Source organism: Passer domesticus, chromosome 11 (assembly GCF_036417665.1).
Source record: "Passer domesticus isolate bPasDom1 chromosome 11, bPasDom1.hap1, whole genome shotgun sequence".
Classification (NCBI taxonomy): domain Eukaryota; kingdom Metazoa; phylum Chordata; class Aves; order Passeriformes; family Passeridae; genus Passer; species Passer domesticus.
This window is the reverse complement of record NC_087484.1, coordinates 11390594-11403863: the sequence shown is the minus strand read 5'-3', so window position 1 is coordinate 11403863 and position 13270 is coordinate 11390594. Positions and strand designations below refer to the sequence as shown.

Sequence of the window (13270 nt, the reverse complement as noted above, 5' to 3'; positions counted from 1 at the left end):
GTTGCCTTCTTCAGGTGACTGCATTTCACCTTTGCTGTCCTGTGCCAAAATGACAGTGGCATTTTGCTGCATACCTTCACACCAGGTGGTCCAGGTTCTACCCTGCGGTAGCAGTGGTTGCTCTTCCCTTTCGCTTTTACTCCAATTATTTAGTTCCATGCTTCCTGGCCACTGCCTGTGCTGCAGGGATAAGAGATCCTTGACAGCTGCTGGGGCTGTGGTCTTGGTGCTTGATGGAGATCAGATCCACACAGTGCTTCCTGCTGTGCTCTTTGACAGATGACAGTGCTCAGCTGCAAAAAAATGGCTGTAAAACCTGAGATTTTGATTAGAAACTTCGGATGGCTTTTGTGTGCTGTCAAATATGACCTCTACAAGATGAAGCTGGAGCAGGATGGTAGGAGCAATGGGACATGGACAGGCAAGCTTGGAGGGCTTAGGTTTTCCTCTGTCTCTCTCCCATAGAAAGCGAGAAGTGCTCTTGACATTTCCATTCACTTCAGGAGAGCTGCTCTGTTTGCTGCTAACAACAAATTTGGCCTGTATCAGCTTCTGGTGATGTGGATGAAGAGGAATTTTGCATGAATGTCAAAGCCAACCAGCATACATACAGCTGATGCTGCACATGGGGCTTTTGCTAAAGTGTCTCCTATAGGTGACTTGATCCAGCTCCACATGGCTTTGGCCATGTTCTCAGTGGTGGGTGGGGAGTTGGTTAATTCTGCAGGAATGCTTGCTCCTTAGCTTCATGAGCTCAGTCACAGCTGTATTGTTTAAACCTTTTTGATTTCAGCACTTTCTGACAAGGATCTGCCTCGTTTTGCTAGTCCAATCCATGCTCACATGCAGGACAGAGAAAAATTACATTGTGCTTCTGGCATTGGTTGTCTCAGCCATATTTGGCCTCTCTGTCTTGTCTTCTCCCAGTGTTTGGATACCAGGTTTGTCAAAGGGGCCAGATCAGGTCTGTACAGATGGAGTACAGTGAATTCTAAGGGCTGGAGAGAAGATTCAGTTCATGTAATTTTCTCCACTACATGCCTCAGAAAGGCTTCTCAAGACACCTGCTTTCCTTCTGTACTCAGAGAACTCAGGATTTCCAGCACTCTTTTGGTGCTTGGCTGGTTTCCTGGAATCATCCTTCATTCCCTCTTTTTCTGACCTGTTCCACTGTATAAATCTAAGTTGATTTCATTATTGGGAGATTAAGAGAATGAAAGCAATTGAAAGAGATGCCATTCTGATTATTGACCCCAGGAGCCAAGTTTGGTGGATTTTCAGGGAAAATCAAGGACATGAATTACAGTTGTGGTTATTCATCAACTCCCTGACAGCTTTTAGTCACCATGTGCACTTCAGATGTAAGCTTAGCTTTTCTGGATGATTAAGTGAAGAATTGAGTCAAGGATAAATCTCCTCCTGCTCTGCAGCAAGGTAGAGCTGTTATTACAGAAAAGGCAGGTCCTGAGGATGGGCAGTGTTAGCTCAGGCCCAGTTCATAAGGAATGGTGCTGTGATTTGTCTTGGCTGTGACTTATCTTTGTAGAAAACAAGTACTAAAGGGAAAGAAAGCAAGCTGGTAATTTAGCAGCTGGGGAGAGAATTTCTGGTGTGTTGGATAGCTGTAAGCAGGAATCTTGGTAGAACAGCTCAAAGTCCATTTACTGTGGAGGCTCTTATGTTATTTAGAGAATGTGAAGTTGTGGTGGCATTCCACTGTGCACAGCCCACTGGCACCAGAACATAAAGTGGAGTGGCAACTTAGCCCTTTCAGGATGGGAAAAAGATACCAGACAGTAACTGAGAACACAAAACCAGCCCAGAGGAGCCCAAAGTGCTTTTGCAACCTTGGAGTCAAGTTGTGCCCGATATGTACTTGTGCCCCTGTGGCTGACTGGAGTGAGAGGAGAATGTGTTCCCAGCTCTGGAAGGGAATGGCTTTGCTCATCAGTGGAGAGCTGCCACGTGTTTTCTGTGAGAGGCACCTGGCGCTGACTCTTCAGATTGGGATGAGAGCCTGAGGGAGGCTGGGGACTTTGTTCCCCTGTGCAGCCTCCAAAACCTTACCCTGTCCTACTTCCACAGTTCTTTTGCAGTGTCAGCAACACCCCTTGTAAAGTGATGGGATTGGTGTTGGCTTTTGCAAGGGGAACATCCTGAAGGTGAAATTAAATTCTGGGGAGGAGGACTCCATTACACTGAGCAAACCTGCAAAGAAGTGGGGCTAATTTAGCAAGCAAGGCTGCTGAGGTATTTCCCAGAGGACTGTGAAGGCATTCACCCAGAAGTCACCTTTTCATGTGCCATGCAGTGTTGACCATCTCATTTCACTTGAGGGTAGTAATACCAGGGCCCACACAATTGCAGATCAGGACAGTCAGCTAAACAAAATTTAAATAAGTTGTCCTTTTCAATGTGGAAGAAAGATGACTGATGAAGCTGTGTAAGATCTTCAGTGATCCATGGGAGGTGCCATGGTTAGGTGATTTTCTTCATTTCCTAGCAAGACAGCAAAAGGAAGTTCTTTTGACACGTGTGTTTTGTGAAACACGGTGCTGCAAGGCACTGACTATAACAAAAATATAACTGATTTACAAAGCAATGAGAGACATTCCAGGCAGATAAGTCTGTCAGTGCTATTAAAGACAAAGCTGCAAATGCTGCCTCTGGGTTGGGAAATAGCAAAGCCAGAGAATGCTTGGAGATGGCAGTGGGAAAATTGTTATGCTGTGCTTTCCTTGCTGTTAATGCTCTTCTGAAAGCCCTCAGCAGCAGCTGCCTGAGCCAGGGTGCTACAGTAGGTGGACATGTCATGTACCACTCTGAGGTTGCTGGGCTCTTGTGAGGGTCTCAGTAACAGGGAAGGAACTAGGAAAAACAAGGGCAGAACAGCCTCTCCTGCAAGCTGCGTGTTTGCACTCAAGATGCTCAACCTGGTTTGTGCCCACTGCTGTTACCTTGTAATCAGATCCAAGAGAGGAATCCTGGTGAATCTCCCCCGGGGTAACATCTTGCTGAATATTTAGCAGTGCTCTGTAGGGGTGTGAGCAGAAATGGCCCATCTAGACCCTGTGTAGCCCTTGCCAAATGTGCACTCTCAGTCCCAGAGGGTGGAACTGTTAAAACAATCTGTCCCCTGGCATATTTTGTATCTGGCATTGCAGTTCCAGGAGAGATGGCATCTTGTGCCATTTCCAAAGGGAATTTCATGTCTTAGCACATTTGAAAATATGGACACCGTATGGACAGTGTGCAGTGTTAACTGGGGTGTAGCAGCAACTTGTTCTTATAGCTCTCCTCTCTGTCCCCTGTTCCTTCTGTTCTGCTTGTCAGCTGCTCCCAGACCTCATCACCCACATTTTTCAGACCCTAGAGCACCTCTTTGACTTGCACTTCATATTCCATGTAGGCTTTCACCTTTCATCACTCCTATTAGTTTGGCTAATATGACTCTGGAGATAAGACTCTTGAATAAGCAGACTGGCATGCTGGTATCCCAGCATCAGTTTGGAACTGACTCTCAAACTCTTCCTGCCCAGAGTAGAGGTGCACAGCAATGCAGGGGCTCCCTTTGAAAATGCTGGTTCCAGTTCTGGGAGCAATCTGGTTCTGCTGTTCTGGTGAGCCCTGACTGGTTTAGCCAGGCAGATCACTACAGGAACACTGCTGCTAGTTTTGGTGCCAGAGTGGGTTTAGATGTTTGTGACAGCACCACTCTTCACTGTAGAGGCTCACCCTTTGAATCTGGATTCTTTCTTGCTTTTTTATTTTTTTTTTCCCTGCTTGCACCATGAAACACCCCTTTCCATTGCCAAACAGGATTTTGGCAAGGTGGGTGGCTTCCACCAGGACACATGAAAAATGGAAAAAAACTGGGACACTACTTTTAAGATTGTTTTTAAAGAAGACTTTGGAGAAAGAAGCTGATTTCTTTTACAAGGGGGTGCTGTCTCCCTGCAGTGTGTTCTGTCACCATGTCACAAGATTTCTAAAAGGAGCAGAATCAGTAGGACACTGATGTATCAGTCTGCAAGGAGCAGCTTCCTTCGCTTGCATCCCATATTTGACTAAACTGGTATCACATGGTTCAGTCTCCCCACTCTTCTCCCACCCCCTGCCTGCTTCCGCCAACAGTCCTCTCAAAATGTGCTTTGTAACTGAAGACTCCCCTAAAGAGCTGACTCTTCCAGTTCTCCTGCGTAACAAAAACTTGTGCTGCTCATAAATAGAATTGCAATTACCAAGGGAAACAGAAGAATCTGCGCAGTCCAGATGCATCAGAGCGGCCTCTCATCCTGTCTTAAAGAAGCCTCTGAAATCCAGCACACAGAGCTCAGGGATAGCTGGGAGACCTCTGCAGAAGCCTTGCTTTTGAGCAGCCACTGTCTGATCATCCAGAAAGTCAGACTTCCTTAGGTCTTGGACTTACAGGATGGTGATGATTTCATATAGAAGGAAAAAGGCATTCTCTAGGTAATGCATCAAAAAGGATGAACCTCTGAGGAAAAATCAAGAGCCTTGACTATGCATGCTGGGTCCTGTGGAAGGATTAAGCAGTAGTAGAAAAGAGGGAGGCAGTAGGATAGGTGAGTGGTCCTTAGTTTTCCCTACAGAATAGATCACATATATAAGGAAGATCCCTTCTGTAGATCTTCTCCCTTGGCTGCCAGGGATACACCATTTAGTACCTTGGTCTGGCTTAGCTCCCAGAAAAATTCCTGTGATAGGCTTCTTCTGTGTGCAAGGTGCTGCTGATTCTCCTCTGTGGAACCTCTCTGAGCCCCCCACTGCTCCTTTGACCTCTCTCTAGTTCCCGTGCAGCAGCAGCCTCCCTGAATTCAGTGACTGCCCTGAACATCACCCCATTCAGTTTCATGAGACCAAGTTAGGCAAACAGAACAGCATCTTGCTTTGCCATGTTTCCTTTTGGTGAAATGGTTGCATATCTAAAGTGTCAGGAAGAAAGACTTCAAGAAGGAACCCAAAATTAGGAAATGCATATGTTAGAAATAAGTTTTTACATCGTGTTTTTCTTGTGATCAGTTTCTTCAAAGACAAATTTGTGTGTTCCTCCTTATTTACACAAAGCTGGTAATGAAATAGCAGTGGATCCCAGCACACACTGCAGTGGTCATGAAATCTGTTCATTTGAAATTCTGTTATGGTTGGAGAGCATCTTTGCATTCCTTTTTTGCTTTTGTTTTTAATGGGAAGAATAATCTCTGTGTCATCTGCATCAGAGTCACAGTTCATTCAAGGATGTGTCCCAACTGTAGGTGTTACATAAAGTAAAATCTCTTTTCTCTGTTTTTATTCTCTTTGTATTATACTGCTTGAAGTAGAAATAAATTCCTTTTTTCCTGACACTGAAGAAACAACAAAGGAACAATGTTCTGTTGGTAGAAGTCACTTGGTTACCTGCATTCCTCTGAATTCATGTTTAGTAAACCAACCAGCAAGCCTGGCCTACAGGTGGTGCTCCTGATTCTTACAATCCTTGCCTTTCTCATGCTTGCAAGCATACTTACCTGTTAGAATGCCAAATTTAATAGCTTGGGAAGATTTTAAATTAGTTACATATCTAGAAAAACAGAACTCCTTTAAGGTACTTTAAAAAGAAATGATAACTGTACACCAGTCTCTCATTTAGCTGTGCCAAACAACCTTTTCAGTGTCACACAAGGTACTACTGAAAATTATGTGTCTTGCCTGGTAGCAGCAAGAGGCTTCTTATGTATCAGTGAACCTACTTTGATACCACGAGAGCTTCTCCTTCAGCTAAAATTTGTTTTGTGTGTCTGACCCTCCAAATTCTGGTTTTGTCTTTACAGACAACTCCATAGATCTTCTATAAATTTCATTAGTGTTTCTGTAACCCCTATTGCCTCCTCCTCCCAGGTGGTCCTGGAACTGAGATAAAAAGAACAGAGCTCAAACTGCCCACTGGTGCTATGAAGTGCTGGGGTTGAGTACCAGTCTCGGTATTTTTTGTTGTATTTGCACTTACATGCTTGCTGAACTGGAGTGCCTACTTCTGTTGTACATTCATGGGCTGCAGAATCTTGGGGTGAGAGCTTTGTGACAGGGTGGTGTGTGCCACACAGTGCTGGCTGATGGGATTCCTTGAAATCCCTTCACATTTCAAATAGATGTGTGAGCAAGGGGGGCAGTTTGAAGACATTGCAAACCCCTAAAGCCTTAGGTAATCCTGAATTTGGCCAGCTCAACTATTTATAGAACACTCTATGCCTATTCTAAATATACTTTCCTCAAGGGGACCTTATCTCAACTCCCTGCTCCACCACTTCAGTTGGATCAGCAATGCTGCTGTGATCATTTAGCAAAATTTCCTTCTCTTGTTCTGTGGCAGAGCTGCAGATGCTGCTGGTTCAAGACTTGAAGGGGAAATTCTGTGCCAAGCAGAGCTCAAGGGTTTGAATTTAAACTGCAGCCAGCCAGGTAGAAAGATATTGATGATATATTAGATCATTTCCTGTAACCATTTCCTTACTATTTTTCCATATTTCTCTTCTGCTGGTAGGTCTAGAGCTCTGGAGAGGGAAAATCAAGTGACTCAGTGGACAGGAGGCAGGGCTTGAGTCCCACTTGGTGCTGGTTGAATGGGATTAGACTATCAACTCTATTGCTCCCATGTAAGGACAAAGGAGCTCTTCAGGCCAAGGAGAGCAACTGATCCAACAGCAGATTTGGTAGTGGAGAATTTCTTTGGAAAAAATCTGATTTTCTATTAGAAGGCTCTGGGATGGAAGTTTTGGTGCAAAAGGCCTACTGCCGAGCATTTTCCATCCTTTAAGTTTAAAAATATTTAGAAAAATGCATCCTTTATTGAGTCATATAGGTTTGAACATTTTCTTCTGTAGGATAATTACATTTTGTCTGCCTGTCTCAGGAGTATCTGCAGATCTGCATGGCAGGTGCTGCAGAACACTGTCCTGAGTGGAAAACTTTGGGTGAGTGTAGAGGCAGGATGGGCCATCCAAATCTTTCATATCATGAATAGCTGTGCTTCCCCACAGTAAGGGCCAGTAGTACTTTAATCTTTAGGGGGAAAAAAAATTGCTTCCTGTCCCTATGATGTGATTGAGCCAGACTCTACTTTGTGGGTATTGGACTGAACTTCCAACAGAGGTGTAAAGCACTAGCTTGCACTGGTTCAAGGACAGGATTCAGAGGCAGTGTGTCAGTGGTGTCTGCAGAAGTCACATCAAATGAGGTATCCATTAGAAAACCCCTTCTGGGTACAGCAAAAGAGTGACTGCTACTTATTTGGCCTCTGGGATAGAGAAGCCAGTGCAAGACTTTGCCGCTCCACAGATCAGGGGAACAGCTCACTGTGTGTCTAAGCCTCAGAAAATGTTTTTGAGGTTGACAGAAGCTTTTCTTAGTTATTACCCTTTGAGGATGAACAGGGCAGCGTGTGGCAAGATCGCAGAATGGGATTAGCTCAGGATTTAGCAGGAGGAGTTTCTTAGCACTCCTTTAGAGCTATTTCCTTCTATTGCAGCCCCTGGAGCTGCATGAAATGGAAGGGTTTATGTCCTTGCCTTCCTGGCAGGAAAATCATCCCAACTCAGTGCAGCAAAATGGACTGGGTCCAATGCTCGTGGAAGGAATTAAACAGGTAAAGTGTGTTTAACAAGGAATTTCACATGGAGGCTTTCAGGTACACTGAATATTTCCCCAAGATGCATTCTGCTTCACACAGAGGCCTCTTCCTACAATATCCTTGGCTTTCCCAAGGAATCAGTGTCCACAGAGCTTTAGATTTGGCTCTGGTCATGGCTTACCTATATGCATGCAGGTAGGGTTTCCTTGTTGCTGTCCTAGCATGCAGGGAAGGACAGGTGAGTGTGTCTGAAAGCACTGCAGTGCCACTCAGTGCAGGCAGTGTCTTTGATCCTCCAGGGATGCATTACCTCAGGAAAGGCTCTGCAGTCACTGGGACTATGACAGGATGGGTGCTCAGACTGTAGTGCTGATCATTTTTGTTTCACATTCTTGATGTGTCTGCCTGTGATTTCTGGGCTGACAGAGTGACTGGCAGCTTTCTGGCTCACTCTATTATGCCTCTGGCTAGTTTTTCCCACTCCTGTCTCTCTATGACTGGCTCCCTTTTAATGAAAGTTGTCCATTTGACCATTCTTGATGTAAGCAAACCATATTGCCTTTCAAAAGCTGGAGTCAGAAATGCGTGCCAGCAGAAACTAGTGCATTTGTACATGTAAGGAATAAAATCTATCCCTTTTGCAGTGCTTCTAACTGCTTTAGCATCTCCATTCAGAGCCGCTGGCCTGAATGTTCCCTCATGGCTGAGGTGTGGTGGCTGAATTGAGGCTGGGAAACAACCAAAAGCGTTTAACCACAAGAGGAACACCAGCAGTGAATCAGCACAGAAAGCAGGAGCAGACTGCAGAGCAGTTGAAGTGCAGAGCTCAATTTTAAGCCTAATTTGAACAGTGAATGAGGTGCTAATATCTCAGCTTCTGTGTAGAGTCTCAGTGTGCTGTTCATGTTCTATGGACGCAGTATAGTGGGGTGTATTTATAGAATTCCCGGTGAAAAGCTGCCTTTGTACAACTGGTACGGGCACTGCAGAGTGAATGTCGTGTCTGGTTTTGGTGCTGAAAGTAAAAATCTGTCTTCATGTCTGTGTTCTGGGGAGCTGATCAGATATTTTATGTCATTGCAGCTTGAAGAGCCAATTTCAGAGCTGGCTTCTCTAATTGCCTGATCATTTAACCTGCTCCATTCACCCATAAGAAAAGGATGCATTTCTTTTGCTCATGTTGCCTTCAGTAAATGTAAAGCAGATTGTAAAATCAGACCTGCTTGAACTAACATTTGTAGCTATTCATTCACTCATGAACAAACCAGCTCCCTGATGCTGGTCCAGCTTTTTTCTACACCAGAGAGAAAATAAGAACAGCGAGTCAATTAATATTCTCTTTTCTCTATGGAGTGTTGGTGAAGCATTTGGATACTCTGGAAATGAATGTCAATATGGTGAAAAACCAGTTTCGAAGGTGTTTCAAAAGTTACATCTAGTTCTGGAAGTAGCTTTTGTGTTTCACCACAGGCTGTTGCTTTTTTCCATTGCTTGAAATGTGATGTTTAGGACGGACTTCACACATTCCCAGGAATGGAGGGAAGGCCCTGCCCTGAGTCGGTTGAGACCAAAGGCTGTCTGAGTGCTGGGCCTGATGTATATTTTTGCCACACCAAAAGTTATAGATACCTCTGGTTGCTTTTTTTTTTCCTGCTGGGCATGGAATGGGTTTTAATCCTGGTTAGATCCTGGATCTGTTTGCCTTCTTTGAAAGGACTTTCTTTCTCTCTTTTTCAGGCATGGTTCAGAAACTCGACCAGAAGCTGCCTGTAGCCAACGAGTACCTGCTGCTGTCGGGCGGCGTGCGGGAAGGTGTGGTGGACATTGACCTCGATGAGCTGAATGTTTATGCCCGGGGCACAGACTACGACATGGACTTCACACTGCTGGTGCCCGCGCTGAAGCTGCACGACCGCAACCAGCCGGTGACGCTGGACATGCGCCACTCGGCCCTGTGCCACTCCTGGCTGAGCCTGCGCCTCTTCGACGAAGGAACCATCAGCAAATGGAAGGACTGCTGCACCATCGTGGACCATATCAACGGAGCTACCAACTACTTCTTCTCCCCAACAAAAGTTGCGGACTGGTTCTATGAGTCTATTAGTATTGTGCTCTCTGAGATCCAGAAAAAGCCCCAGCGAGGGATGCCAAAGGTGGAGAAGGTAGAAAAGAATGGGACTATCATATCCATTATTTTGGGAGTGGGCAGCAGCCGCATGCTGTATGACATTGTCCCTGTGGTGTCCTTCAAAGGCTGGCCAGCTGTGGCACAGAGCTGGCTGATGGAGAACCACTTCTGGGATGGGAAGATCACGGAGGAGGAAGTCATAAGTGGGTTTTACTTAGTGCCTGCATGTTCCTACAAGGGGAAGAAGGACAATGAATGGAGGCTGTCATTTGCCAGGAGTGAAGTGCAGCTGAAAAAGTGCATCTCCAGCAGCCTCATGCAAGCCTACCAGGCCTGCAAAGCCATCATCATCAAACTGCTGTCCCGCCCCAAAGCCATTAGTCCATATCACCTGCGGAGCATGATGCTGTGGGCTTGTGACAGGCTGCCAGCCAGCTACCTGGCCCAGGAGGATTACGCAGCCCATTTCCTCCTGGGTCTCATTGATGATCTCCAGCACTGCTTGGTCAACAAGATGTGCCCTAACTACTTCATCCCGCAGTGCAACATGCTGGAGCACCTCTCGGAAGACACCGTCATGCTCCACGCGCGGAAGCTGTCCTCGGTGCGCTCCGACCCTGCCGAGCACCTCCGAACTGCCATCGAACACGTCAAGGCAGCCAACAGGCTCACCCTGGAGCTGCAGCGGCGGGGCAGCACCACCAGCATCCCCTCCCCGCAGTCCGATGGAGGGGACCCCAACCAGCCTGACGACCGGTTAGCCAAAAAGTTGCAACAGCTAGTGACTGAGAACCCTGGAAAGTCCATCTCTGTCTTCATTAATCCAGATGATGTCACAAGGCCCCACTTCAGAATTGATGATAAATTTTTCTGAGCTTTCGTCAGCGTTTCTTGGGATTTTTATTTGTTTTGGTTTTTAAAACTCTTGCAGCGTGCAGGTTTTTTAATTTGGTTTTCCTTGATGACTTAGTCTCTTGGTTTTTACATATCCAGCATAGATTGAATCTATTGAGAACAATCTGAACAAATTATAAATCCTGTTTCTGCAGGACAGTGCAGATTTTGGAACTGTATATTACTATTTCATATGCTGCTTTTTTTTTTTTTCACCCACCCTGCCCCACTGTCTGTGAGTAGTTTCTAAAGGAGGACATGCATCGTAAACACAAGCCACAGTGTAACGTAGGGGTTTTTCCACGCTTCCATAATTTATGTACATTGTTGGGCCGGGAGAAAGAGACAACTCGCCTTCCATTGCTTCAGAAATTTACTTCTTTTTCCATGAGCTTCCATCACCCTAAAGAAATGAGGAGAGGCTGGGTTGGAAAGCACTACTGGTAATCTGACAAGGCCAAATCTACTGGGCTGAAGCCCAGTTCATCTCTTCTTCACATTTCTGATACAGGGGAGAAAGCCGACTTTAAAGATGATGATGCAGCTTTTTGGGGAAAGAGTTGTTTCTGTTTTGATCTACTTTTTGAATGTAATTGTTCATTAATTGGACCTTGTACAGTCCAGAGGGTTGTTTCTGCTGCTTTTCCATGCGGAATAAGGTTATGGAATGTTAGTTTTAGTGTGCGTAATTATTCAAAGCCTTATTTAAATTCTATTAAAGAACATACCATTTTAAATGTAATTGCACTAATGAAATCTCTGCCATTACCTCAGTCCCACTGTTTGTGTTTCTTTCATGAATTAGCATCTGTTATTAGGTCTCAATATTGCTGATTGCTTGAGACCCCTCTGGTCTCATGGTTTCAGGTGATTTCTTGATTGTCTTTTGTAAAAGACTTCCTTGTTAGCCCGGCTATGTGTGAGCAGTCAGAGTTTTGCATTGGCATATTTCTTTGGATGCGTATTGTGTGTTGCAGTGCATATTGCATTAATATGTATTGCATGTTGTTGAAACAGGTTTACCATTAGATAAGGATGTAATGCTAAAGCAGTGGTATGTGCAAAGTGAATCAGCCAGACCTCCAGCAAAGGAGCTACCTTGCTTCTCAAATGCATGTATTAGGCCTGATCCTTTCTGGCAGTTACCATTCCCTGGACTCCTGAGAACTTTCTGACTCACCCTGGGACATGGGAGATCTTACTCTGGTCTCATGTTTGCAAAAGTTGTGTTTGTATGTAAACTTGTGGTGCAACAGTAGCCTTGAAAAACACATACACTTTTCTTCTGTGTGTAGGGTAAGATGTATGGTAACAAGGGTTAGTCTGAGCCAAAAATAATTCCAAGAGTTCAAGGATAGAGTGACTTATTGTGGCTGGCTGGCCAGTGACTGATATTTAGGCCTTAAATCAGCAATTTGGGCTTACTGATTATCCCAGAGACGCTGTTCTGATCCAAACTTGATGCATGTGTTAAAATGTGATTATTAGAGCAGGTTGAAGTATTTTTTAAATATTTGACAGACAAATGAGGTGCATATCTAGTAAATCCTAACTGATAAAAATTGTGTATGAAAAATGTGTCACTTTTTCAGTCCAGCCTTTGTGGTAAAGAAACCAGGCTGGTGGAGCAGCACACCAACAGCTTTGGCAACTGCTTTATTAGATGGCAGGGAGGTTTCAATACCTGATCTGGTGCCCAAGTCATGTCTTAAACCTTTAGCTCATCCATCTCTTGGGCTTAATTAAAAACTTCACCCCATTGCTATAGCCAAGATGTTCACATTTACCTGAATTTACCGGTACACACTTACAAGAAGCTCTCAGAAGTTGCTGGCCTGATGGAGTGGATGAGGATTTAACCTTAAAGCACAATTGGCTCTTGATGTGAGCCCCGTGCAGCTGCAGTTTGGTCTGGGGAAGGACATGGATTGGCTTCAGCCGAAGCAGAGCCAGGTCCTACCCATGTGGCTATTGCCAAAGATGAGTTTCCATATAAACCTGTGAAACCTGCCTGGGGGAGGCAGGAGAAACAACAGGGAATCCTCTCCAGAAGTGCGTGGAAAATGCAGATTTGTTGAAATGTTTTCTTCCCCAGTCTCTGGGACTTCTGTTTGTTGAAAGAAGAGTCTGGGCTGCAGGATGAAGTTTCCCATCACTACGTGAGAAATCTGCTCAGCACAAAGCAGCAGTAGCCTGGCAGGCAGAGTACTCTCCCAGGAGACCCATTGTCTGTGCCAGTGCTCCTGAGATATGCAGAAACACAGCCTTCCTCATGCCAGTTCAATGTCCTGGTGACCAGCAGTTTGACTAGCCCATGTCAAGCTCTGGTGTGTGCTCCTTTTTTTGGTTTTAATTAAAAAAACATTTTGAAAAGTATCCACCTTGTTCTTCCTGCATTCTGTGTGTTGGGTTGTTTTTTGTTTTTGTGGGGGAGTGGAGGCTTGACATTTTACTGGACCGAAAAGCAGTTTTCCAGGTAGGTTTGTGAGAATATTATATCCTCCACCTGGAACATCTGTCTTCCCAGGAGACAGAATCATAATCTGCAGTAGGTTTGTATCTGTCTAGTATTTGCTCCTCTCCATGTACTATAGTTAACTTAATGAAGCAAGCTGCCAGCC

The 13270-nt window shown here is 45.0% G+C and overlaps 1 protein-coding gene and 1 long non-coding RNA gene across 5 annotated transcripts in view; both read left to right on the top strand.

The window, feature by feature from the left end:
* The window catches only part of MB21D2 (Mab-21 domain containing 2), a 63519-nt gene extending 50494 nt beyond the window's left edge, over positions 1-13025 (top strand). For all 4 annotated transcript variants that reach the window (XM_064385677.1, XM_064385675.1, XM_064385676.1 and 1 more), the window contains one exon: positions 9365-13025. In XM_064385677.1, coding sequence (XP_064241747.1) covers positions 9367-10629 — 1263 coding nt within the window. In that variant the 5' untranslated portion in view covers positions 9365-9366 and the 3' untranslated portion in view covers positions 10630-13025. The remainder of the gene's footprint in view (positions 1-9364) is intronic.
* On the top strand, positions 6180-7777 carry LOC135278842 (uncharacterized). Its single transcript, XR_010346245.1, has 3 exons — positions 6180-6202; positions 6371-6459; positions 7526-7777. It is a non-coding gene; the product is annotated as an uncharacterized LOC135278842 (long non-coding RNA).
* Positions 13026-13270: the final 245 nt, after the last annotated feature.